Source organism: Sander lucioperca, chromosome 2, assembly GCF_008315115.2.
Source record: "Sander lucioperca isolate FBNREF2018 chromosome 2, SLUC_FBN_1.2, whole genome shotgun sequence".
NCBI lineage: Eukaryota > Metazoa > Chordata > Actinopteri > Perciformes > Percidae > Sander > Sander lucioperca.
This window is the reverse complement of record NC_050174.1, coordinates 18101484-18125815: the sequence shown is the minus strand read 5'-3', so window position 1 is coordinate 18125815 and position 24332 is coordinate 18101484. Positions and strand designations below refer to the sequence as shown.

General features: G+C 40.3%; 1 protein-coding gene and 1 pseudogene across 1 annotated transcript in view; both read right to left on the bottom strand.

Moving 5' to 3' along the window:
* Nucleotides 1-2139: 2139 nt before the first annotated feature.
* LOC116048220 lies at nt 2140-9451 on the bottom strand (annotated as a pseudogene).
* Nucleotides 9452-10983: 1532 nt separating this feature from the next.
* LOC116048187 (GTPase IMAP family member 9-like) overlaps nt 10984-24332 on the bottom strand; it is a 111751-nt gene continuing 98402 nt past the window's right edge. The window contains exons 2-3 of the mRNA XM_035994462.1: nt 14874-15484; nt 10984-11026 (exon numbers count right to left, since the gene is read on the bottom strand). Of these exons, the coding sequence (XP_035850355.1) occupies nt 11015-11026; nt 14874-15484 (623 nt within the window). The 3' untranslated portion in view covers nt 10984-11014. The remainder of the gene's footprint in view (nt 11027-14873; nt 15485-24332) is intronic.

The window sequence follows — 24332 nt, the reverse complement described above, 5'->3', positions numbered from 1 at the left end:
CAGCTCTATCTCAATTCAATTCAATTTTATTTTATTTCAAATGCAATATCACCATAAGTCATGGTCTCAAAACACTGTACAGCAGGGAATTCAGTAAAAGTTAGGATTAAAAATACAAAAAAATACATTAAAATCATTGCGGATATATAGGTACATAAAAGTGAAATAAAAAGTGGTACAAGGGTAAAAACAAAAGATAGAGGAAGTCATAACGATGGTCCATAATGTTTGGAAAAAAGAAATGTTTTGAGTTTTGATTTAAAAGTGGTGATAGAGCTGGCTTCTCTGACATACAACGGAAGGTTATTCCAGAGGTACGGTGCTCGACAGGTAAAGGCACGGTGGCCTGCTGATATCTTTTTGACTCTAGGAACTTCTAAAAGGTTGGTACCCAGGGAGCCGAGTGGTCGTGCAGGGGTATAGGGGTTAATCAGTTTGGCTAGGTATGATGGGTGCAAGGCCATTCAGCGATTTGTAGGTTAAAAGGAGGATTTTAAAATCTTGCCTGTGGGTGGAGTGAGGTTAAGACAGGAGTTATGTGGTCATATGTCCGAGCCCTTGTCAGTACCCTGGCTGCTGAATTTTGGACGAGCTGCCGACTTCTAAAGGCTCTGACACACCAACCCGACGGCTGACAGTCGGCAGGAAAGGCAGTCGGACTGATCATTCGGCTCCCGTCGGTCCAAAAAGTGCCTTGGAACACACTGAAGCAACGCGACTTGATCGTACGTTCTGTGCATGCGCGAGACCTAATACATCTCCATGACAGCAGGCAGCGCTAATCTGTATTGTCGCCCAAAAAAATGAAAACCAGAAATGACAAATGCGTCACGTGGATCTGTCTGCTCCTGTATTTCAAACCTGAACTATAATGGCGGCTCGTTTGGAATACGATCTTGGATTTTACAAAATTAGTTCACCGAAATGTGTTCCCGAAAACACTTTAAGCGAGAAATAGGCCATACAGTTGCTGTATCTGTCTATTTTTTTGATTGACAAAGGTCAGTTTGAAAGATTTTCGTCAGATTTTGAGAGGCATTCATCACGTTCGTCACGCTCATCCTGCTTGTCATTTCCGGTAAGTGTTGTAACATAAGTGCACTGATTCGCTAGTCAAGGGCTAGCGCTCCACTAATCAGATTGGCCATTATGAAGGCCGATGGCTCGGAACACACCGAACAGACTCAAGTCACCGACCTCGCCAGACTGTCCGACAGCCGATAATCGGGTTGGTGTGTCAGCGCCTTAAGTGAACATGCAGGGAGGCTGGAAAACAGGGCATTGCAGTAGTCTAGCCTAGAAGACACAAAGGTATGAATCAGAGTTTCTGCATCTTTGTTAAAATTGATCTAATCTTTGCAATATTGCTGAACTGGTATAAGGCAGTTTTTGTGGCAGACTTAATGTGGTCTCGGAAGTTTAGCTGAGAGTCAAAAATAAAACCAAGGTTTTATTCACAGCGCTGTGGAGTAAGGTCTGGCTACACTACAGATGCATTCTGGGATAGGAGAAAAAAAACTCTCTGGGTTGTTTGCATTTCTTTAAACCAATCACAATGGTCTTGGGCGACGCTAAGTTCCAGACGCAGCGACGGTGGCTCTGCTAAATAGTCTCAGGAAGGAACTTGTTTTGGTGGAACATTTGCTGCAACGAAACTGCAGGCTAACCTATTTGCTAGTTACTAGCTAGCTAGTAGCACGACATGATGATTACATCTCCTTGGTTGTCTAAATACATCCATCGTTTATTTAGATAAGCATGTAAACAATCAGGAACAATGAAAACATAATGTTTAACGTTAGTGAATATTTTAGACAATGAAACGGCGAGTTCATGAGTTAGCTACGTTTACCATGGATGTAGAGACACGAGAGAGAAGCTCATGAACGAGCATGTTGCTACCGGTTGCTACGACAACACAAACAAACTGTTGCTAATGTGCATGTCCACCCTGTCTGTCTCCTGTCTGTAAAAATAGAGACAAGCAGCGCAGCTTCTTCAGTCCATGTTGTAGCAGCTTCTGTTGATTATAACGGAGGTGCTGTGCATGTAGCGGCATTTGTATAATTTACACAATTCATTCATATGATTTTATCATGAAGTCTTTTTTTTAATCAATATTAAACACATTGGGATTCCATAGTTTATTTCACTGAGATTCATTTGTACATTCCTCATTTGGTATTTAAGAAATAAACCTCGGACCAAGTTGTTTATGTTCAGAGTTTATTTTCTTTTAGCCCCGAGAGAGATTCAGAACAGGCACGTTGTTTATGAACTACACATGTTCACAGAGTTTAAAAAATCAAAACAAAAATGTGTTTATCACAAACAGTAGATTACATCAGATTAGATTTAACTTTATGTCATTCACACAGTCAGCAGCAGAACAAGGAAGAGCAGTTTAGCATCTAACCAGACAATGACAGAAGTGCATAGAGATTCAGATTTAAAAAAAACAAACTAATGCCGAGAATAAAAAGTGACATTATTCATAACAGTAGAATCATCTTTTGATATAAAACAAACTTATTCAGCCTGTTTTAGTGGGCCAACTGGAATTAAGGGTGCAGGGAAGAATCAACTTCAAATTAAGCAGAACACACCTGTACCTTGACGACAGATGTGGCACTGTCTGACATGGTGGCTCGGATGGTAACATATCTACCTTTGTGAATCAGACTTTGGGAGTCTTTAGCGTCCCCTCTGACAAACGCCTTGAGGGTGAGGGCAGACTGTGTGTTGTAACACATCTCTTCAAAAAGGCTGCCATCACACGCTTTATCATTGTCAAAGACTCCCACTGCGTACATGTTAGAGTAGAGCATGTAGTCAAAAGGGACAGAGAACAGGATAGCCACTTTTTCAATGCTTAGCTCTTTAGACTTAAGACTCCAACAGCTCCACGTGCCGAGAAAGAAGTCTTGATGAACTCAGCTGTGCCAGATTCAGACGGGCCAAGTGTTGGCGGCAGAGGACTTTCATAGAATCCACTGAAAATGTGCACCCTGGTGACACAAGCAAGAAAACAAAACTCGGAGTTAGTCACTGAAACACTTTGACATGTTCCAGATGGAGCATCCAGTACAGAGATAACATTATATAAACAGTATATCTGTGAAAAGTCAAGCTCTGTATTTGGTATGTTTTCAAGGTATTTATTACTGTCAGCAGCACATTTACTGCTGCTGTATAAGAGCGCGAAGATCCTCGTAGGGAGGAGGTCGGGGGGGATCACTTCCCTAAACTCTGTCTCATTCCCACAGTCCCAAACGGGGCTCTGTGTCTGTCAGATGGTCTGGATACTGCCACACAGCAAAGGAATAACGTAATGCACAGCAGACTGTAGGGCCGGTGGATGTTTTCATAAAATATTGAGACTTTATTCTCCTAATATTATGACTTTTTTTTTTACTCAAAATATCACAACTCTTCCAAATCTCAGAACACAGATGGGATGGCAGTTTGATTTTGAACGTGCACAAAGTTTTAAACATGAGCAGAAATCTTGCTCAAACACTTCTGAGTTACTATTATTACAGTCCAGGGGTTTATACATTAATTAAAATGAATTAGTGTATTATTAAGGTGAAAAAGAGGAGGGAGAGATATGTGTTGACTGAGCAGAGATAACATTAAATGAGAAGTTGATCTACAGGTGGATACATATTTGAGAGCCTTAGTGCATTAAAGTAATTATGTTTTTATATTTTGAATTGTAACCTATGTTTCCTTTACATTATTAGGGCCCGAGCGCCGACAGCGGTGAAGGCCCTATTGAAACTGAAGGAATTATTATTATTAGGGCCCGAGCGCCGACAGCGGCGAAGGCCCTATTGAAACTGAAGGAATAATTATTCTTTTTCCCGGCAAATGAATTGGCTTTTTGAGGGGCTTAACATATTCAAAAACTCACCAAATTTGCCGGTCGCATCAAGTCTGGTGAAAATTTACGTATTTTAAGGGTTTCGGGAATAGGCGCGCAAAAATGGCTCTCTAGCGCCCCCTACAATGTTAAAAAAATTGAGCCCCTGCAGTGCGTTTAACGTAGACTCACGAAACTTGGTACACATATGTATCATGTCAAGATGTACAACAAACGTCATTGAAGCCATACCCTAAGCCCAACAGGAAGTCCGCCATTTTGATTTCAAAGTTCGAAATTAGTGCGATTTTGGCCATTTCCACATGTCGTACTTTAACGAACTCCTCCTAGAGATTTCATCCGATCAACTTCAAATTCGGTCTGTGCCATCTTAAGACATTAATGATGAAAAGTTGTTAAAAGAAAAACTTTTCGTCATAGGGCGTGGCCGTGGCGGGGCGGCCATTTTGTGCGTTTCGCCGTCGAAACAGGAAGTGGGTGTAACTCGAGTGTACATTGTCCGATTGGCTCGAAACTTTTCAGGATTCATAAGAGTCCAACCCTGAGGACAAATAAAGGCCGATATTTACTTAAAGTCATAGCGCCCCCTAGTGGCAACAGGAAGTAGGCCTAAAAGTCAAGGTGCTATACTTTAACGAACTCCTCCTAGAGATTTCATCCGATGGACTTCAAACTTGGTCTGTATCATCCCAACACCTTAAAGATGAAAAGTTATTAAAAGAAAAACTTTTCGTCTGACGGTGTGGGCGTGGCGTGGCGGCCATTTTGAGTGTTGAGCGATGAACAAATAAATTGTTGTAACTTGAGTGTACGTTGTCGTATCTGCCCGAAAATTCTCACGATTGACAAGGGTCCAGGCCTGAGGACACCTACAGACCATATTTGACTTTTGGTCATAGCGCCCCCCGCTGGCAACAGGAAATGCGCCTTATATGACAAACATCATCCGATTTACATGAAACTTAGAATGTGTGGTCTACATGTGATAATGAGCCGGCCCCTATAATATAACCACGCCCCCTTTCATAACATTTGTACCGTTTAAGGTAGAGTCTTGTGTGAGGTGTCATTGAACTCAGCAGAGAGTTGCTTCTTCATTGGTGATCGTTTGGCCCGCCCCCAATGCTTAAGCCACGCCCCCTTTCATAACATTTGAACCGTTTAAGGTAGGGTCTTGTGTGAGGTGTCATTGAACTCAGCAGAGAGTTGCTTCTTCATTGGTGATGTTTGGCCCGCCCCCTATGCTTAAGCCACACCCCCTTTCATAACATTTGAACGATTTAAGGTTGACCATTGTGTGAGGTATCAATGAAATCAGCAGAGAGTTCCTTCTTCATTGGTGATGGTTTGGCCCGCCCCTATGCTTAAGCCACGCCCCCTTTCATAACATTTGAACGATTTAAGGTTGACCATTGTGTGAGGTATCAGTGAACTCAGCAGAGAGTTGCTTCTTCATTGGTGATGGTTAGGCCCGCCCCCTATGGCTAAGCCACGCCCCATTTCATAACATTTGAACGATTTAAGGTTGACCATTGTGTGAGGTATCAATGAACTCAGCAGAGAGTTCCTTCTTCATTGGTGATGTTTTGGCCCGCCTCCTATGCTTAAGCCACGCCCCCTTACATAACATTTGAACTGATTAAGGTAGACCCTTGTGTGAGGTATCATTGAACTCAGCAGAGACTTCCTTTTTAATTGGTGATGGGTTGACCTAGCCCCTATGATTTAGCCACGCCCCTTTTTATAACATTTGAACGATTTAAGGTTGACCATTGTGTGAGGTATCAATGAACTCAGCAGAGAGTTCCTTCTTCATTGGTGATGGTTTGGCCCGCCTCCTATGTTCAAGCCACGCCCCCTTTCATAACATTTGAACGATTTAAGGTTGACCATTGTGTGAGGTATCAATGAACTCAGCAGAGAGTTACTTCTTCATTGGTGATGGTTTGGCCCGCCCCCTATGTTCAAGCCACGCCCCCTTTCATAACATTTGAACCGATTAAGGTAGACCCTTGTGTGAGGTATCATTGAACTCAGCAGAGACTTCCTTTTTAATTGGTGATGAGTTGACCCGGACACTATAATTTAGCCATGCCCCTTTTATAACTGGTGACCCATTTAAGGAAGAGTCTTGTGTGAGGTGTCATTGAACTCAGCAGAGAGTTGCTTCTTCATTGGTGATGGTTTGGCCCGCCCCCTATGCTTAAGCCACGCCCCCTTTCATAACATTTGAACGATTTAAGCTTGACCATTGTGTGAGGTATCAATGAACTCAGCAGAGTTACTTCTTCATTGGTGATGGTTTGGCCTGCTCCCTATGTTCAAGCCACGCCCCCTTTCATGAATGCTGATCCATCTAAGGTAGAGTCTTGTGTGAGGTGTCATTGAACTCAGCAGAGAGTTGCTTCTTCATTGGTGATGGTTTGGCCCGCCCCCTATGCTTAAGCCACGCCCCCTTTCATGAATGCTGATCCATCTAAGGTAGAGTCTTGTGAGGTGTCATTGAACTCAGCAGAGAGTTCCTTCTTCATTGGTGATGGTTTGGCCCGCCCCCTATGCTTAAACCACGCCCCCTTTCATAACATTTGAACCGTTTAAGGTAGGGTCTTGTGTGAGGTGTCATTGAACTCAGCAGAGTAACTTCTTCATTGGTGATGGTTTGGCCCGCTCCCTATGTTCAAGCCACGCCCCCTTTCATGAATGCTGATCCATCTAAGGTAGAGTCTTGTGTGAGGTGTCATTGAACTCAGCAGAGAGTTGCTTCTTCATTGGTGATGGTTTGGCCCGCCCCCTATGCTTAAGCCACGCCCCCTTTCATGAATGCTGATCCATCTAAGGTAGAGTCTTGTGTGAGGTGTCATTGAACTCAGCAGAGAGTTGCTTCTTCATTGGTGATGGTTTGGCCCGCCCCCTATGCTTAAGCCACGCCCCCTTTCATGAATGCTGATCCATCTAAGGTAGAGTCTTGTGTGAGGTGTCATTGAACTCAGCAGAGAGTTGCTTCTTCATTGGTGATGTTTGGCCCGCTCCCTATGCTTAAGCCACACCCCCTTTCATAACATTTGAACGATTTAAGGTTGACCATTGTGTGAGGTATCAATGAAATCAGCAGAGAGTTCCTTCTTCATTGGTGATGGTTTGGCCCGCCCCCTATGCTTAAGCCACGCCCCCTTTCATAACATTTGAACGATTTAAGGTTGACCATTGTGTGAGGTATCAGTGAACTCAGCAGAGAGTTGCTTCTTCATTGGTGATGGTTTGGCCCGCCCCCTATGCTTAAGCCACGCCCCCTTTCATAACATTTGAACCATCTAAGGTATAGTCTTGTGTGAGGTATCATTGAACGCAGCAGGGAGTTCCCTTTTCATTGGTGACGATATGCGGTGTCTGAGTGCCGCGCAAATGCACGGTTGCAAGGAGCGGCGACCGCCGGTGAGGAATTATTATTATTATTATTTTCCCGGCAAATGAATTGGCTTTTTGAGGGGCTTAACATATTCAAAAACTCACCAAATTTGGCGGTCGCATCAAGTCTGGTGAATATTTACCTATTTTAAGGGTTTCGGGAATAGGCGCGCAAAAATGACTCGCTAGCGCCCCCTACAATGTTAAAAAAATGGAGCCCCTGCAGTGCGTTTAACGTAGACTCACGAAACTTGGTACACATATGTATCATGTCAGGATGTACAAAAAACGTCATTGAAGCCATACCCTAAGCCCAACAGGAAGTCCGCCATTTTGATTTCAAAGTTCGAAATTAGTGTGATTTTGGCCATGTCCACATGTCGTACTTTAACGAACTCCTCCTAGAGATTTCATCCGATCAACTTCAAATTCGGTCTGTGCCATCTTAAGACATTACAGATGAAAAGTTGTTAAAAGAAAAACTTTTCGTCATAGAGCATGGCCGTGGCGGGGCGGCCATTTTGTGCGTTTCGCCGCCGAAACAGGAAGTGGGTGTAACTCGAGTGTACATTGTCCGATTGGCTCGAAACTTTTCAGGATTCATAAGAGTCCAACCCTGAGGACAAATAAAGGCCGATATTTAGTTAAAGTCATAGCGCCCCCTAGTGGCAACAGGAAGTAGGCCTAAAAGTCAAGGTGCTATACTTTAACGAACTCCTCCTAGAGATTTCATCCGATGTACTTCAAACTTGGTCTCTATCATCCCAACACCTTAAAGATGAAAAGTTATTAAAAGAAAAACTTTTCGTCTGACGGTGTGGGCGTGGCGTGGCGGCCATTTTGAGTGTTTAGCGATGAACAAATAAAGTGTTGTAACTTGAGTGTACGTTGTCATATCTGCCCGAAAATTGTCACGATTGACAAGGGTCCAGGCCTGAGGACACCTACAGGCCATATTTGACTTTTGGTCATAGCGCCCCCCGCTGGCAACAGGAAATGCGCCTTATATGACAAACATCATCTGATTTACATGAAACTTAGAATGTGTGGTCTACATGTGATAATGAGCTGGCCCCTATGATATAACCATGCCCACTTACTCAGGCCACGCCCCTTTCATAACATTTGAACCGTTTAAGGTAGAGTCTTGTGTGAGGTATCATTGAACTCAGCAGAGAGTTTGTTTTTGATTGGTGATAGTTTGGCCCGCCCCTATGCTTAAGCCACGCCCCTTTCATAAAATTTACACCGTTTAAGGTATACCCTTGTGTGAGGTATCACTGAACTCAGCAGAGAGTTCCTTATTCATTGGTGATTGTTTGGCCCGCCCCTCTGTGCTTAGCCACGCCCCTTTTCATACATGGTGACCTTTTTATGGTAGTGTCTTATGTGAGGTATCAATGAACTCAGCAGAGACTTCCTTTTTTATTGGTAAAGGTTTGCCCCGACCCCCATGCTTTAGCCACGCCCCCTTTAACAGCTAATAAACTGTATGACGTAGCATCTTGTGTGAGGTATCATTGAACTCAGCATGGAGTTCCCTTTTCATTGGTGACAATTTGCGGTGTCTGAGTGCCGCGCAAATGCACGGTCGCAAGGAGCGGCGACCGCCGGTAACCCCGACACGCGCAGAGGTGCGAGGGCCCGTCCATCGCTGCTTGCAGCTTTAATTATTGATTAGACTAACTTGTGTGTTAATGGTCAAGTAGGCTGAAGTGATTTGGTCATCTCATAGAGAGGGACAAGTTGTATGTACATGTGACCTGTCTGTGGGCCCCTTATTTAGCACGATATCGAATGGGTTTGCTTAAGATTTCGTACGATATCATATGAACTGTTCATGAGAATGTGTTTCTTGAACTCTCTGTGTTTTAGGAGCCAGACATTCCCGCCCCCCTCCCCGACCTCCTCCCTACGAGGAACAGCCTGATCTTGTTAGGAAAAGACACACATTGGTAGAAAGTTAAATATATACTCACTGCGGGTTACACAGGGTGAACTCAGAGCACTTATTCTCAATCTCAATGGTGCACTTGCGATAGGTTAAACCTTGACTCGCCATGATGTCTTCAACCTGTACAGGGAGAAAGAGGATGAGGGTGATTTGGTATTGATTATAATGTCTATATAATGTCATATAGGCAGACGTCTGGAGCCGTCTGTCATGTTCCTGTGTGGAAAGACAGACAATATCTTTCAAATTAATGCAGTGGAGTAAAAAGTACCATATGTACCTCTGAGATGTAGAGGAATAGAAGTAGAAAGAGACATACAATGGAAATACTCAGGTTAAGTATAAGTACCTCAACAATTGTACTTAAAAACTTCATTAAATGCACTTAGTTACATTCCACCACTTGACTCTTGTTGTCAGAGGACACATTGAATATTTAGAAAACTAAAGAAGCAACAGGAAAAAACCACATTTGGATTAAAAGTATAAATACAGAAAAACATGAACAGGTAAAAGTGTGTGACTTACAGTAGAGACGAGATGAATAGTCTGTAACTTCCTGTAGTCAAGCTGTGGCTGAAACTGCAGCTCGATGAAGCTTTTTATACGTTTGATTTCAGGCTGAATATCACTGGTTGCTCAGATGTTGACCTTCAGTCATGAGAGGGGGAGGATTCTGAGATTGTCTGGGTTTTTCCATAATCATTGCATCGTTGCACTACAATTCACATACAACAGAGCATGTCAAGAGTTCAATGAAGCCAGAGATTCAGTGATGCTTTGACAATGTGAATGCTCTCTGTGTCTTAAAGCATTTCATATTTTTTATTTAAAGGTGCTCTAAGCGATGTTGGGTGATGTCACTTCTTGTTGAGGTTCGAAGTATTGGCCTGAGCTGTCTACAGAGACAGCGTGTGTTCAAGGACAGGCAGCTAGCAGATAGTGAGGTGATGTTTACTGTATGTGACAAAAAATGTTGTAGCCTAAAAAATGCGTCACATCGCTTAGAGCACCTTTAAGTAGCATCAGGTTATAAACTTTAATGAACCTACCTGGATCTCTAAATAAACTGTAGTCTGGATCAACGGAAGTACATTTCTAGGATAATTGCCTGACATCCGGTGCGTGGCTTGGTTTGGCCTGCTTTGTTCTTTTGGGGAATGATTGTAAAGATTTACAAAGAATATGTTTAGGGAAATACACACGGAGATACACTGGTAAGAGCCAATGAGATATTAACCATGTATCAGCTAATTTAAATAGCTCACGTTACTGTACTGTGTCAACAGTTAACTTCATTTAATATTGTACGTGGAGTTTTCTTTTGTGGGGTGCAAATGTTCCCACAAAACAAGTTCCTTCCTGAGCAGAGCAGGCCGGTCGGAGAACCTAATATAAATTAGATTGCTTAATTTGAGTTCCCCATTGTATAAACTAGAGTAGAGCAAACAGTAGTTCCCATCATCAGCACAATAACACACATGTTGTTACGATCCGCCTGAGCCGTTGAGGTCAGCAGGTGGATACAGGAGACGGATCTGACAGTTATAAACCAGCTGCTTCCAGTCGGTAATATTGACATTAATCTGAATAGAAGACAAGTCTGGAAGGTTACATGTCTTTATTTTTGGTTTATGTATTAAGTATTTTGAAAATAAATCAGACACAATGAAAAACGACAAGATCATATTTTATGTCATTATCATATGAAATCAGAACAGTAACACATTATGGCCCACCGTCGTCGTTTCAATGTCCATTGGAGGTTTTCAGTGGACCGTCTGTATATCACACATATATAGTTCAGAGTTTTACACACTGTTCTTGGTTTGCATGCACATTGAATACAAGTTTGCAGCTTGTTTAGATGTAGAAAGAGATGCTTTGTGGCTGTACTTGAATATGACAGCACTTTAACTTTCTCTGTAATCAATCATTTTAAATATATAAAAAACAATATAATTATATAAAGTTTATTATTCCCGGAGTCTGAGGTCATCAGGTCAGATGTTGTTAGTGGTCCCCCGCACTCATTTTAAAACCAGAGGGGATCGATCTTTTTAATCAGTGGCACCCAGGATGTGGAATGCACTGTCGCTCTCTTTGCGTTGTTCAAACTCTGTTGATTCTTTTAAAAAGCATTTGAAGACTTGGCTATTCAAACAGCCTTTTAGTAAACAAGGGCTTTCATGGCTGTCTGATTTTATGTACCTTTGTTTTCCTTGTATTCTTATGTCTTTTATTTATTGTATTCCAATTTATTGTAAGCACTTTGTGATTTTATCTGTAAAAAGTGCTATACAAACAAACTTTACTTACTTATTAGATCTCTTTCATCTGGATTATGACGTGCTGATCAGCTAACACAGTATGGTTATTGACTGAAAGTCTCATCACTGTTGATATGACCGAACACCAAAAAGATGTAATCCTGGCTAACTTTTAAAAATCCAAACTTCACAGAATTTTTTTCTCCCTCTCTAACAAATCATATTTGCCCGAGCATCAGACACTGATTTGCCATACACGCTAATTAAATAACAGCCAACAGGACATTGTCGAAAACTTTGGCTCAAACCCTGAAACTGAAATATTAAAGGAGAACTCCGAGCAATTTTTACGTTAATCTTGATCGCTATACATTTTTGAGTACTGTCTATAGAAATAAAATACAATTTTTCGCTGCGAAGGCTTGAACGGTCTTCTGGAAGACATCCACCAGACCAGCGGGTGCTCGTTGTATTGTTGTCGGCCGTGTGAAGCCAGGAGGGCGGGGAGGAAGCAGAAGCAGGGACACCGGCCGGGCATGCTAGCCCGGCTAAGGAAACCACAACGATCGACACGGACCTCCTACTCACCAACGCCAGATGGATTGCACACTAAATGGATATTTCTGTTACAAATACACACGGGACTGCAGCGTGATGATTATTACCGGAGCCTGGCTGAACACACTCACTCATCCCAGACGGCAGCTAGCAGGGTATGCGAATTTCAACAATGGCTAAGTTGCTAAATGCATCTTGTTGTCATGTAAGGGCCCTGTTCATGTTGCACAGACATTTTAATAGCATTTTGAGTCTGTTAAGAGGCACAAAGGCACTCTTTAGCTTATGCCCCCATAACTGCCGTTTTAGCTAACAGGAGCTCTGGGCATTAGCTACAGCAGCTCCATGTTGCTAGCACCAATTCGACTCGTGGTTTTTGCTATAGACAGTACTTAAAAAAGTATAGCGATCAAGATTAACGTAATAATTGCCCGGAGTTCTCCTTTAAAGGTCTTCATAACAAATTTTGACACAGGGCCCCTTCACGAGACAGGGCATTAAAGTGCTCATATTATGGTCATTTTCAGGTTCATAATTGTATTAAGTGGTTATATCAGAATAGGTTTACATGGTGTAATTTTCAAAAAATACCATGTTTTTGTTGTACTAAACATTGCTACAGATCCTCTTTTAACCCTGTGTGTTGAGCTCTCTGTTTTAGCTACAGAGTGAGGCATCACACTTCTGTTCCATCTTTGTTGGGAATTGCACATGCGCAGTAGCTAGATAAGGACTACTAGCTAGTCAGAAGCAGAGTATGAGGGCGTGCCCTGACAGTACCTAGGTAAGACCAGTCAGAAGCAGAGTATGAGGGCGTGCCACGCTAGCAGCTGGCTGCATTATAACGTGTGTTACAAAGTGACGAGCGTTTGTCTCTGAAGTAAAGGCTGGACTACAATAGAGCTGTTTGGAGCAGTTTGTGAACAGTGTTTTTTGTTGGAGATGGTAAGTTCCTTTGGGGTGAACTTTGGGCTTTTTCACTTTGTAAACCTATAACATAAAAACACAAAAAAGATATATAACACAATAAAGGTAAGGGAAAAAAATCATAATATGAGCACTTTAAGATTGGGTAAAAATGCAGGGGACACATCAGGTCCCAAGTATTCCAGTTTGTATTTGTGCTTTGGTGTATATCAGCAAACACATTTATGATCAATCAAATTACCACAAAGTAAAAGACAGAAAGACAACCTGGAGCCTTAGGGGCCACTGAGGTTCTGGGTTAGCCATGAACGTAATAACACAAATTGTGAGAATTAATCGAATGATTGATGATTGTGTGTAAATAAAACAGCTTCCACTAAAATGATGGTGTATAGCAACATAGATGGATTACCCGAAAGACGTGCCGAAGGGGCAAAGGGCTCAGGGGCCACAACCTATTATTATTGTTAATGACATTTCTTGTTGACCAGTCAAATGTTTGTTTAAAGCTGCAGAAATAACTTGAACTTTGAAGTAAGGATGTCAGTTTTGTTTTATTGTCCCCAATTTGGATCCAAGGCCTTTTAATATTGAATTTTTGAGTAATAAAAGAGCATCTATTTCCACATTAACCAGCTGCACACTTTTCCCACATACCATTTACATTCAATAAAGCAATTACATATGTTTAACAGCTGAATATATAATAATAAAAATAAAACAAAGCCAAAGAGTCACCTTTTCCTTTGTAATTTCCTCCAATATTTTGCACAGTATTTAGGGTACCACATTCTGATCACTAGACCGTCCTCAACAAGATTATGAGTGTGTAGGTTGATTGTGCAAGCTGCTTATGAAGCCCCATATTTATGTTTGTTGTTAGGCGCTAACCTCTCGTGGTAGTTATTGTGGGAGCAAATGCTCAAACAAACACAGGAACCAACCAAAAGTCAACAATCACTTGGACTTTAGTCCGTGACATAGGTACGTCCCCATTTTGCTATTTTTACATGACTCATTTTAAATCCATCCCTGATGTTTTCTAGAAATGATTAACAGATGTTTGGTTTAAAATCAATTTATTATTAAAATGTATAACCACAGACCTAACAGCTTATTCAAAAGTGAGAAACCAATGAGCATTTACGAGTGAATTTACCAAAATGTATAACACCATTATTACAACATAGAAAGGATAAACACTAGAACCTGGCAACCCTACTGTTGTCCCTATTAGTGACACAAAACAGAGCTACAACACATTAACTATTAAAGCTGTTAGTTACAACTGATGAACTCTTTATGAAGGTTGTTGTATTAGAAAAGTGTTGAGTAGTATCTGAAAGACGACGGTCAGTGTGGAAGTTATTCACTTTCTCGCTAGGGATTACGATCTAAACTGGGTGATATTATTTATTATTCCAGAAACCTAAAAGGTTTAGGTCAGCCCACAACCAATCACCAGCAAACGTAGCTAACTCACCTACTGTGAGAATGGCCATTGTTTATTAAACATAGGCTACTTTGAATTAAAAGGCATTAAAACAAAACAGAAATAACTAAATATACAAACCACACCACCATCATTTCTCCCTTTACAGTATTTTCATTTGTAAGAATTTGTCTGATCAACTTAAACAAGACAACAACATGTTTTGCTGCATTTGCACTTTTTTTTGGCGAGTATCACTATACCTGCCACTGCAGTGCACAGTAGTCCACCCCCTACGGCTCCTAGTGCCGCTCCTATGGTAGACGTTATCTGACCCTCACCAGCAAGATACCCAAACAGACATCCAACACCCATACAAAAAACAGCAGTTTGAATAGCAGGTAGCTTGGATTGTCTTCCTCCTTCTGCGGCATTTTGTACCTGTTGTAAGGCAGTTTCAGCCTCTTGGAGCATCTCAGGGGTGTAGTAGCTTCCTTCTGCTTCCTGAACCTTATCGTTGATCTTCTTCAGCAGCTCAGGGACCTGTTCGGGACGTTTGTCAAAAACATGGTATCCATATTCGCAACTGCCGATTAGCTTGTGGAGATTTTCATTGAGAATAATAAAGTCCTCTATGGTATCTTTCAGCTCTTCTCCATGGGTGAACAACACCATAGTGTAATCCATTGTGTTTTTGCCAAAAGTATCGCAAATGGTTTTCACCATGTCTTCTACTTTCTTTGTGTATTTATCTCTCACACTCATCACAATCACAAACACATGAGGACCAGGTTTGGCAAGTTTGATGGATTTCTTGATCTTTCTCACAATCTCCTCTTCTGTTTGGTCAGTGCTTAACAGACCAGGAGTATCAACAACAACCACATTTTGGTTGTTAATTTTCCTCATTTCCTTCTGGCACGTCTTTGTGACAGGAGATAGACCGGGCTTTGAGTGGAATAGCTCATCGCCCAGGATGGTGTTTCCTGAAAAACTCTTCCCAACTCTGACCTTCCCAAGCAGGACGATCCTCAGCTCCGGCTTTTCACCTGCTGGAAAATTTTATAGACTTATAGTATAGTAAGAATTGCCTCTGTTATTATGTTATGTCAAACACTAAAATCTATGACAATCTATGAGATTGTGAGTCAGATGTTTAGATTCAGATTGGTCCCCCAGCAGATAAAACCAGGCGCAGGTTAACCACCCTTTCAGTACAACGAAAGACACTAAAGTTAGCAGTTCTTCACCTTGCTGGACACGTTTTGTGTTCATTGTTACAGATTTTTTATCTTAAGAAATCGCTGTGCAACCAGCCTAGGGATGTTAACAATTAACCGTTTATCGCCTAATCTGAGATTCAACTATCTATTAGATCAGCACCTCTAAACCTGAGGCCATGGTTCTTAGCAGGAAACCGATGGAGTGTCTACTCCGGGTGGGGAATGAGTCCTTACCCCAAGTAAAGGAGGTCAAGTACCTCGGGGTCTTGTTCTTGAGGGAGGGAACAATGGAGCGAGAGATTGGCCGGAGAATCTGTTCCTACCCTAACCTATGGTCATGAAGGCTGGGTCATGACCAAAAGAACTAGAAACCCGGTACAAGCGGCTGAATTGGGTTTTCTCAGGAGGGTGGTTGCTGTCTCCCTTAGAGATAGGTTGAGAAGCTCAGTCCTCAATGAGGAACTGAGCCGCTGTTCCTTTACATGGTAAGGATGCCCCGGCACGTCCAGCTCGGAGGATACCTCGGGGATGAACCAGGTCAGAGCTGTTTAATGTGGTAAAGTTTGGGGTCCCCTGCTAGAACCACTGCCCCGACACCGGATAAGCGGTTGAAAATGAGTGAGTGATGAGTGATTAATTGGTAATGCTGGTTACATTTTAAGGAGCAGTTATCTGTAATTATTTGTGTATGTGTTCTAATCGCTGGTTGTGCAGGTCAGTGCTCGGATTCACTGTCAATTTTGAAATAGCCAATGAATTAATATTGCATTTTTAAGAGAACACCTCTCTTTGAGACAAACTAGCACTTTCACTTAAACTTCATTCAGTGCTTACATTTAAAGTGGAAGTTCAGATCTTCATTTAAAATGCCACTTCAACCTCCTTCAGTATTTCATGTGCTTTAAACATCCAAACTGCAGATTTTTAAGCAACATGTACATGTAAATTTACAATATTTGTAACTCATTAACTCTTGCTCCTGACAGTGTCTGTGCACAACCTCGATGTGTCCGCCCTGGACACCATCTGGCACATGGCACCTCACACCCATTGTTTTGCCAAGGAGTGGGAGGTTATATTGGCCGGTAACAATAAAGTCCCACCAATGTAATTATCAGCGGTGGAAGAAGTTATCAGAAAACAGTCTAATGTCCCAAATATTTGTGGGAGCCCAGTATTTATGGTAAAGGCAGGGTTGATAATGTGGAACAGCTAGCAAGATTTGAAAGTACTATCCCCTCGGGACTCCATCTAACCCCTTGCCCTGCCCTCGGGGCTCCGCCCGCACTCAGATGTGCACAAGACATTTCCTGAAAAATAACAAGGCCAACTGTGGAGTCGCCTCACGCCACCTTTGTCTTGGCCAAAAAAGGCACTTAAACACACCCCAAAGAGTACAGCTGACGGCCAACTGCCACGTACCTTCTGCGCCTGCGTAAGAGGAAATACCTCTCTCATCCCAGCAGGCGGCCGTTAGATATACCTGTGATATCTACAATTTAACAGAGTTTGCCCAAAAGGCAGATGAAAGCTGACAAGTGGCGACGGTGCGGGACACACCGCAAAAACTAGGGCGGCTGCCGATCTTCTTGGTGTGTCAGGGCGGTAACAGCCCCCCACATGTTACAGATCTACAGCGGTGGAAGAAGTATTTAGATACTTTACTGCAGTAAAAGTACTAATACCACACTGTAAAAATACTCTGTTACAAGTTGAAGTCCTGCAGTGAAAATGTTACTTCAGTAAAAGTCTATAAGTATCATAAGGAAAATGTAGTAAAGTATTAAAAGTAAAGAACAATCCTCCCATTGTAGAAAATGTAAAGGATCCAAACAGTTGTTTAATGGTCTAATCATTTCAGCTGGACATCAGATTTTATAAATGTAATAAATGTGTTTTGTGTGCAGAAATCTTAATGTGTAAAGTAACTAGTAACTAAAGCTGTAACAGATGAATGTAGTGGAGTAAAAAGTACAATATTTCTCTCTTAAATGTAGCGGAGTAGAAGTAGAAAATGGCATGAAAAGAAAAGACTACAAGTAAAGTACAAGTACCTCAACATTTGGACTGAAGTACAGTACTGGAGTTAATGTACTTAGTTACATTCCATCGCTGTTAATCATATTAAAGTAACTCATGCAAACATATATGTGAGTTGTACTTTCAAAATGTGTCTTCACTCTGAACAATTCATCCAAATGTGGATTTCCACAACAGTTAAAAAAACATGGCCTATAAAGTAATTTAAGAATATTTTTAAAATTCTTTGTGCATTGATAATATGTAAGTAATGTGTATACATGCTTTACAGAGTATTAACCATTAACAAGGTATTATAAACACCAGTTGCAACTTTATAAAAGCATCTAAATAATGTTTATTGATGGTTTATAATTTATTTCTTAATTATTAACAAACACTTCATATAATATAAAAAATAAGTGTGAAACAATACATTGTCAAAACAACAAATTATAGCACAACTAATAATGAGTAAACATTATTATCATTTCATTGTTTTTTAACATTAAAATAACTTATTAACTTTCGTTTAACTTGCGATCAATTTACCATTTGTTAGTGATGGTTATGATAAAGTCTTACCAAATATAAAAAAACAAATACAATAGTTAAAGAAAAGTATCTGCAAACATCCAACTAACTAACTAACCACTAACTAAAAACTTAGATATTGTCTCTAAAATGCTGCTTAATCCACACAACACTGAATGCACCATGAGCTAACTAGGTGCAATTGAATGCACCATTAGGTCCTGTTGGTGTTATGGGTGGGAATTACAGGGTACCTCACAATACGATACATGGCTCACGATACAGCATTCTCCATCCATCCATCCATCTTCGCCCGCTTATCCGGGGTCGGGACGTGGGGGCAGCAGCTCCAGCAGGGGACCCCAAACTTCCCTTTCCCGAGCCACATTAACCAACCATACCCCACCCTACTGTGCCTCCGATAGCTAGTATTGGTTGCCTTTGTTGGTTAGGTTGGTTACTTTGGTTAGTTTTAGAAGAGGAGTGGGATTGGTTAGTGTTAGAATACCAGGGTAAGCTGATCAGAGTCAGGGTAGGTCATGCCTTCGCTATCCTAGGAAAATAAAATATTTTGTACAGTAAATATGAAGCTGCTGCAGGCTGCCTGTTAGTCTAATGTGGGAAACTAACCATGTGGACTTTTTAAACAAAGAGAAAACTCTGCAAACATGTGCCCTCCCCTTTCAAAGGAATTGCAGAGACAGCCTGGACAGCCAACAGGCTCCAAAAACTCCAGATGTTGAAGGTCTCACCTACAGTAAGTGTTACTTTTAGGTTTGAATTCTGATCCTGGCTTCCCATTGAACGAGACTCATGGAAACTGCAGGGAGTCGCTGTGGCGTCACCCAGCAGATAAAACCAGGCGCAGGTTAACCCACCCTTTGAGTACAACGAAAGACGCTAAAGTTAGCAGTTCTTCACCTTGCTGGACACGTTTTGTGTTCATTGTTACAGATTTTTGATCCTAAGAAATCGCTGTGCAACCAGCCTAGGGATGTTAACAATTAACCGTTTATCCCATCAATCGAAGGCTTTAAACATCTAAACTGCAGATTGTTAAGCAACATGTACATGTAAATTTACAATATTAGTAACTCATTAACTATTGCTCCTGACAATGTCTGTGCACAACCCGGATGTGTCCGCCCTGGACACCATCTGGCACATGGCGCCTCACACCTCTTGTTTTGCCAAGGAGTGAGAGGTTATATTGGCCGGTAACGATAAAGTCCCACTAATGTGATCATCAGCTGTGGAAGAAGTTATCAGAACACAGTCTAATGTCCCAAATGTTTGGGGGAGCCCAGTATTTATGTTAAAGGCAGGGTTGGTAATGTGGAAAAGCTAGCAAGATTTGAAAGTAGTATCCCCTTGGGGCTCCTTCTCTCCTTCTGAGTCCTACCTAACCCTCTGAAACAGAAGCCATTTTTAGTGTGTTTTTGCTCCTGTCTAATTATTACTCACTGTGAGCTCATTTATCTGCAAGTTTTTGCATTTCAAAAGCACAACCATGACCAGAAGTAGGAATAACTCCTAAATGTCTTTTGAGCAGTATAACAAAGTTATAATGGCATAAACATAACAAAAAGGAAAAACGTTACATTTATTTGGTAACTTATAACCCATTTCCCTAGGGAGCACATGTATATACAATACAGGAAAAAATAATTTTGGCTGTAAATCATGGTATTTTGTATTTTCCTGATGATACTTATATACTTGTAATGAAGTATCATTTTCAATGCAGGACTTTAACTTGTAACAGAGTATTGTTGCAGTGTAGTATTAGTACTTTTACTTAAGTAAAGGATCTGAATACTTCTACCACTGTTCACCACTAGGCTGTGCTGTGTTTTGGTGCTGTCTCAGTCAGTTTGGATGAATTTTCATCACGTGGCTGTGCATAGCAGTCAACAAACATGCGTACGTGTAGCTGAGAAGCTGTAAAATTGTATGCATTTTATAGGTCCTTGATCATGCAAATGTTTGATTTTATACACACTGTAAAATGAACAGAGTTGTTCTACTTAAAAATTTTAGTTCAATTGCTGCCTTAAAAATGTGAGTAAACCCAACGTTAAGAATAGTGTTGTTTCAACTCAAAGTTAAGTTATAGAATATGTTTAATTAATGATCATTTATTGTTTGAACTTGATACTGTGAGTTAAAACAACTATCAATATTACATTGTCCACTCAAGGAAACTTGCTTCCTCTTGTTAAACAAACATACAATTCTATGTTATTTCAAGTCACGAAGGTAAGTTAGAGAAGATGTTTAATTAATGATCATTTATTGTTTGAACTTGATACTGTGAGTTAAAACCACCATCTATTTTACATTGTATTTTCAAGGAAACTTGCTTCCTCTTGTTAAACAAGCATACAATTCTACAGCCTTTCAACTAACTGTATTCATACCAAATGTCTTTTCAAGTTAGGTGTACTCATTTTTTTAAGGCAGCAATTGAACTTATACTTTCAAATCAAACAGACTGTTTTTAATTTTCATTCCGTATCTCAACTAATAGCAAATTCACCAGTTTCCTAAAAGATCACACTGAATAAACTTAAGCTATTCAAAAACATTTATTTAAACCTCCATTAAAGCCTTCTTCAAATACACTTGTACATGAATGATGAGGTAAGCCTGAAAGTCAATGTAAATAAAATGTTTATCTTAAAAGGCATACTTGGCAAAATAATTATCTGTAGTTGTCAAATGTGGCAAAATAGGGCCCAGATTCAAAATTACATACAGACGTGGACAAAATTGCTGGTACCCTTCCGTTAGAGAAAAACCCACAACAATCTCTGAAATCAATTGAAACTGACAAAGTAATAATAAATAAAAATTAACTGAAAATTAACTGATAAAAATCAGACATTGCTTTTGAATTTTGGTTTTGAAAATAATTTGACCACAGGGGGAAAAGAGCAAAATTGATAACAAATCAAAGAGACTGATAATATGAATGGTAACCAAAGAGCCCAGAGTCATCAATTTTCCTCTTGCAGCCACCTCCAGGGAGGTTGCCTACAGTCTTGTGGCCCTTAAACTTCTGAATATGTGCAACTGCAGCCACAGGAACATCAAGCTGCTTGGAGATATTCTTAAAGCCTTTACCTTTAACATGCTTGTCTATAATTTTCTTTCTAATCTCCTGAGACAACACTCTCCTTAGCTTTCTGTGGTCCATGTTCAGTGTGGTACACAACATGATACCAAACGGCACAGTGACTACTTTTCACCCTTTAAATAGGCAGGCTGACTGATTACAAGTTTGAAGACACCTGTGATGCTTATTGCAGGACACACCTTAGTTTAACATGTCCCTATGGTCAAATTATTTCCAAAACCAAATTACAAAGCAATGTCTGATTTTCATCAGTTAATTTTCAGTAAATTTTTATTGATTATTACTTTTGGCAGTTTCAAGTTATTTCAGGGATTGTTGTGGGTTTTTCTCTTAACCGAAGGCTACCAACATTTTTTTCCACGTCTATAAGTATCCCTTTAAAGATAACATCACACAGTCGCCTAAGCAGAGAGAAGTCGAACCAACAAACTTTTACCACAATCATTCAATCAAAATTAGATGCTATAAATCCTCAGATTGTTAAAGGAACATGCAGTATATGTTAAATAAAACTTGTCTGCCTGAGCAGAAAACAGGTGAGACAATCATCTCATCAGTCCAATAAAATGAACTGGGCCAATATCAGTCCCTTAAATGCTGGGAGTCCGTGCTTAAAGTTTTAGTCTTAGTGTACAAAAATAAAAAAAATATGGTAATTACCAATTTTAAATACCAAGAAGTTTTATCTAATTTGGAAGGTATTACGCTGATAGTAGCCTATAATAATACCCCCACTCTTACCATCTTTACCCCATCTATTACCGGGCCGTAATTTGAAGTGCTACCAAAAAGTGAAAGACAAATGTAGATGGGTGATTCTTCAAAATCAGTCCACATGGTAGATGTTCAAGAAAAAAAACATTGTTGTTTTTTACTAAAATGCCATTACTGAGACAATTATTCTCCCCCCTGCATCACATGTAATAACACACCCAATTACAATCATTGTTTTTTTATAAAGTATTTTTTTCTTGTAAACCTACACTGGGGATAGAACAGTAGAACAATAAAAGAATCACTCATATAGACATCCATAGTTTTGCATTACAGAAAATAATTATGGTCTCATACATTACACACCCTGATGACAGTTGATGGATCTTCGCCTGACATGTAGTGCGGCAGACCAAGCAAAGCAGTTGTCCTCTCATTTGTGTCCTGCAAGAAAAAGAAACATGCAATAAGATGAAAATGTTATAAAGATAATAAATTATGCCCAATGTTATGGTCCTCTGCTCCTCCACTTACATCTTTCTGAAGGCAGTCCAAATGTCCTTGAGTGATTGCTTCTTTCCAGACTTGGTTGCTGCTTTGTATACTTCCAGTAGTCTTGGGACCAGGCCATCAAGTCCATTGAGAAAAGTTTCCACAAGGTCTGTGGTGACAATTCTCTTGAACTCTGCCCTAATCTGAGGACACAGATAAAGAATATTAGTCAAACATATTTCTGAATAGAAAACTTCACTCTAATAAATAAATCCGTAAAATAACAGAAAAAGTCCTGCCAGTACATTACCCGGACATTGTCCCGTAATTAAAACACGATATTTTTCATTAAATAACCGTATCAATGGTAAAAAAAACTGAGCATTTTCTTTTATTTAATGGTGTACCTACAATAAAAACATAACATGAATAAGGTGTATGCTGATGAACACAGCATGTATACTTCTGTTGTACATTGACTCAATGCAGAATGCAGAGTAATAAAATGGCCACTGAAACCTTAGTCAGGCTGTAACATTGAGAGAAAGTCAATTTGGAATTTAAAAATGTAGTTGTTTACATTTTAAGTACATCTCAGGCAGAGTATGAAATTACTTTCTACAATATAACACAAGTATAGTTAAATAAACCAGAATGAAATTGAATATGCATTTCATTTCACCTATTCAAACCATGTGACATGTCTTTCTCTAGTTTTAGTTGCTCCAGTGCAAATAAATCCATGTCAGTAGAGGGCAATAAAGAGCAAAATGTTGCTCCAGTGCAATAAAATCCATATCACAAGAGGGCAATAGAGACCAAAAAATTGCTCCGGTGCAATAAATCCATATCAGAAGAGGGCAATAGAGAGTAAAAGTGTGTGTATTCAGAGTACGTACACAGGCATAGATGCACAGTAACTGATTTTTGCACCTTTCTGAGGATCTCTCTGAAAACTTGAAAAAAGCATGTAAATAGCCTCTAAAGGCCATTACAGTGAAAATAATGTGAGGCCCGCTTAAATGTCCTAACTTTGCGAAATGGTCCTCATTTAAAAAAAAGTTTAATACCCCATGGCTGTCCTCCATAAAGATAGCTGTACGCAGACACACATCCCTCTCCTTTCTCTCTGTTTGAGATGCTTCTTCTGCTGTAAAACGAAAACAGAATTACTTATTACCAATTTAATTGCAATATACTGTAATAGTAATAATAAAATGAACACTACACATTTAACTGTTTATTTATCATTTGTCAGAAATTAAATGAGTTAGAAAGAGTTACTTTTTAATACAAAAACGTAACGCAACACTTCCTGTTTTGATTGGCACGTACAGGAAGTCGGTCCTCTATAACGTGCACATTCTTTCAACTTTCAAAATTATTTTAATAAGTTTTTGTCATGAGGCTCCATTAAGTTTACACGCAAATTTTGGCGCAGATGGGACTCACGCTCTAGGAGGAGTTACAAAAAGTTTGTCTTTGCAGAGAACAGAGATGTTGTATTTTCAGTTTTATTACTTATTGTTTATTGTTTACATCTTACTTTAAACACTTCAGGCTGTCGCAGCTAGCTCACGGGATAGACTGTATGACACTACGTGGTACATCCTGAGACAGCTAGCTCAGGGGAGATACTGTTTGACACTAGGTGGTACAGCTTTTAGTAAACATGATGACATTGGAATGTTTTTTTTTATATTCTATGTACTCCGGAGAGTAGAATAAGCCATTATAAACCTCTACAAAAGGCTAAGCAAAAGAAAGAAAATACCATGA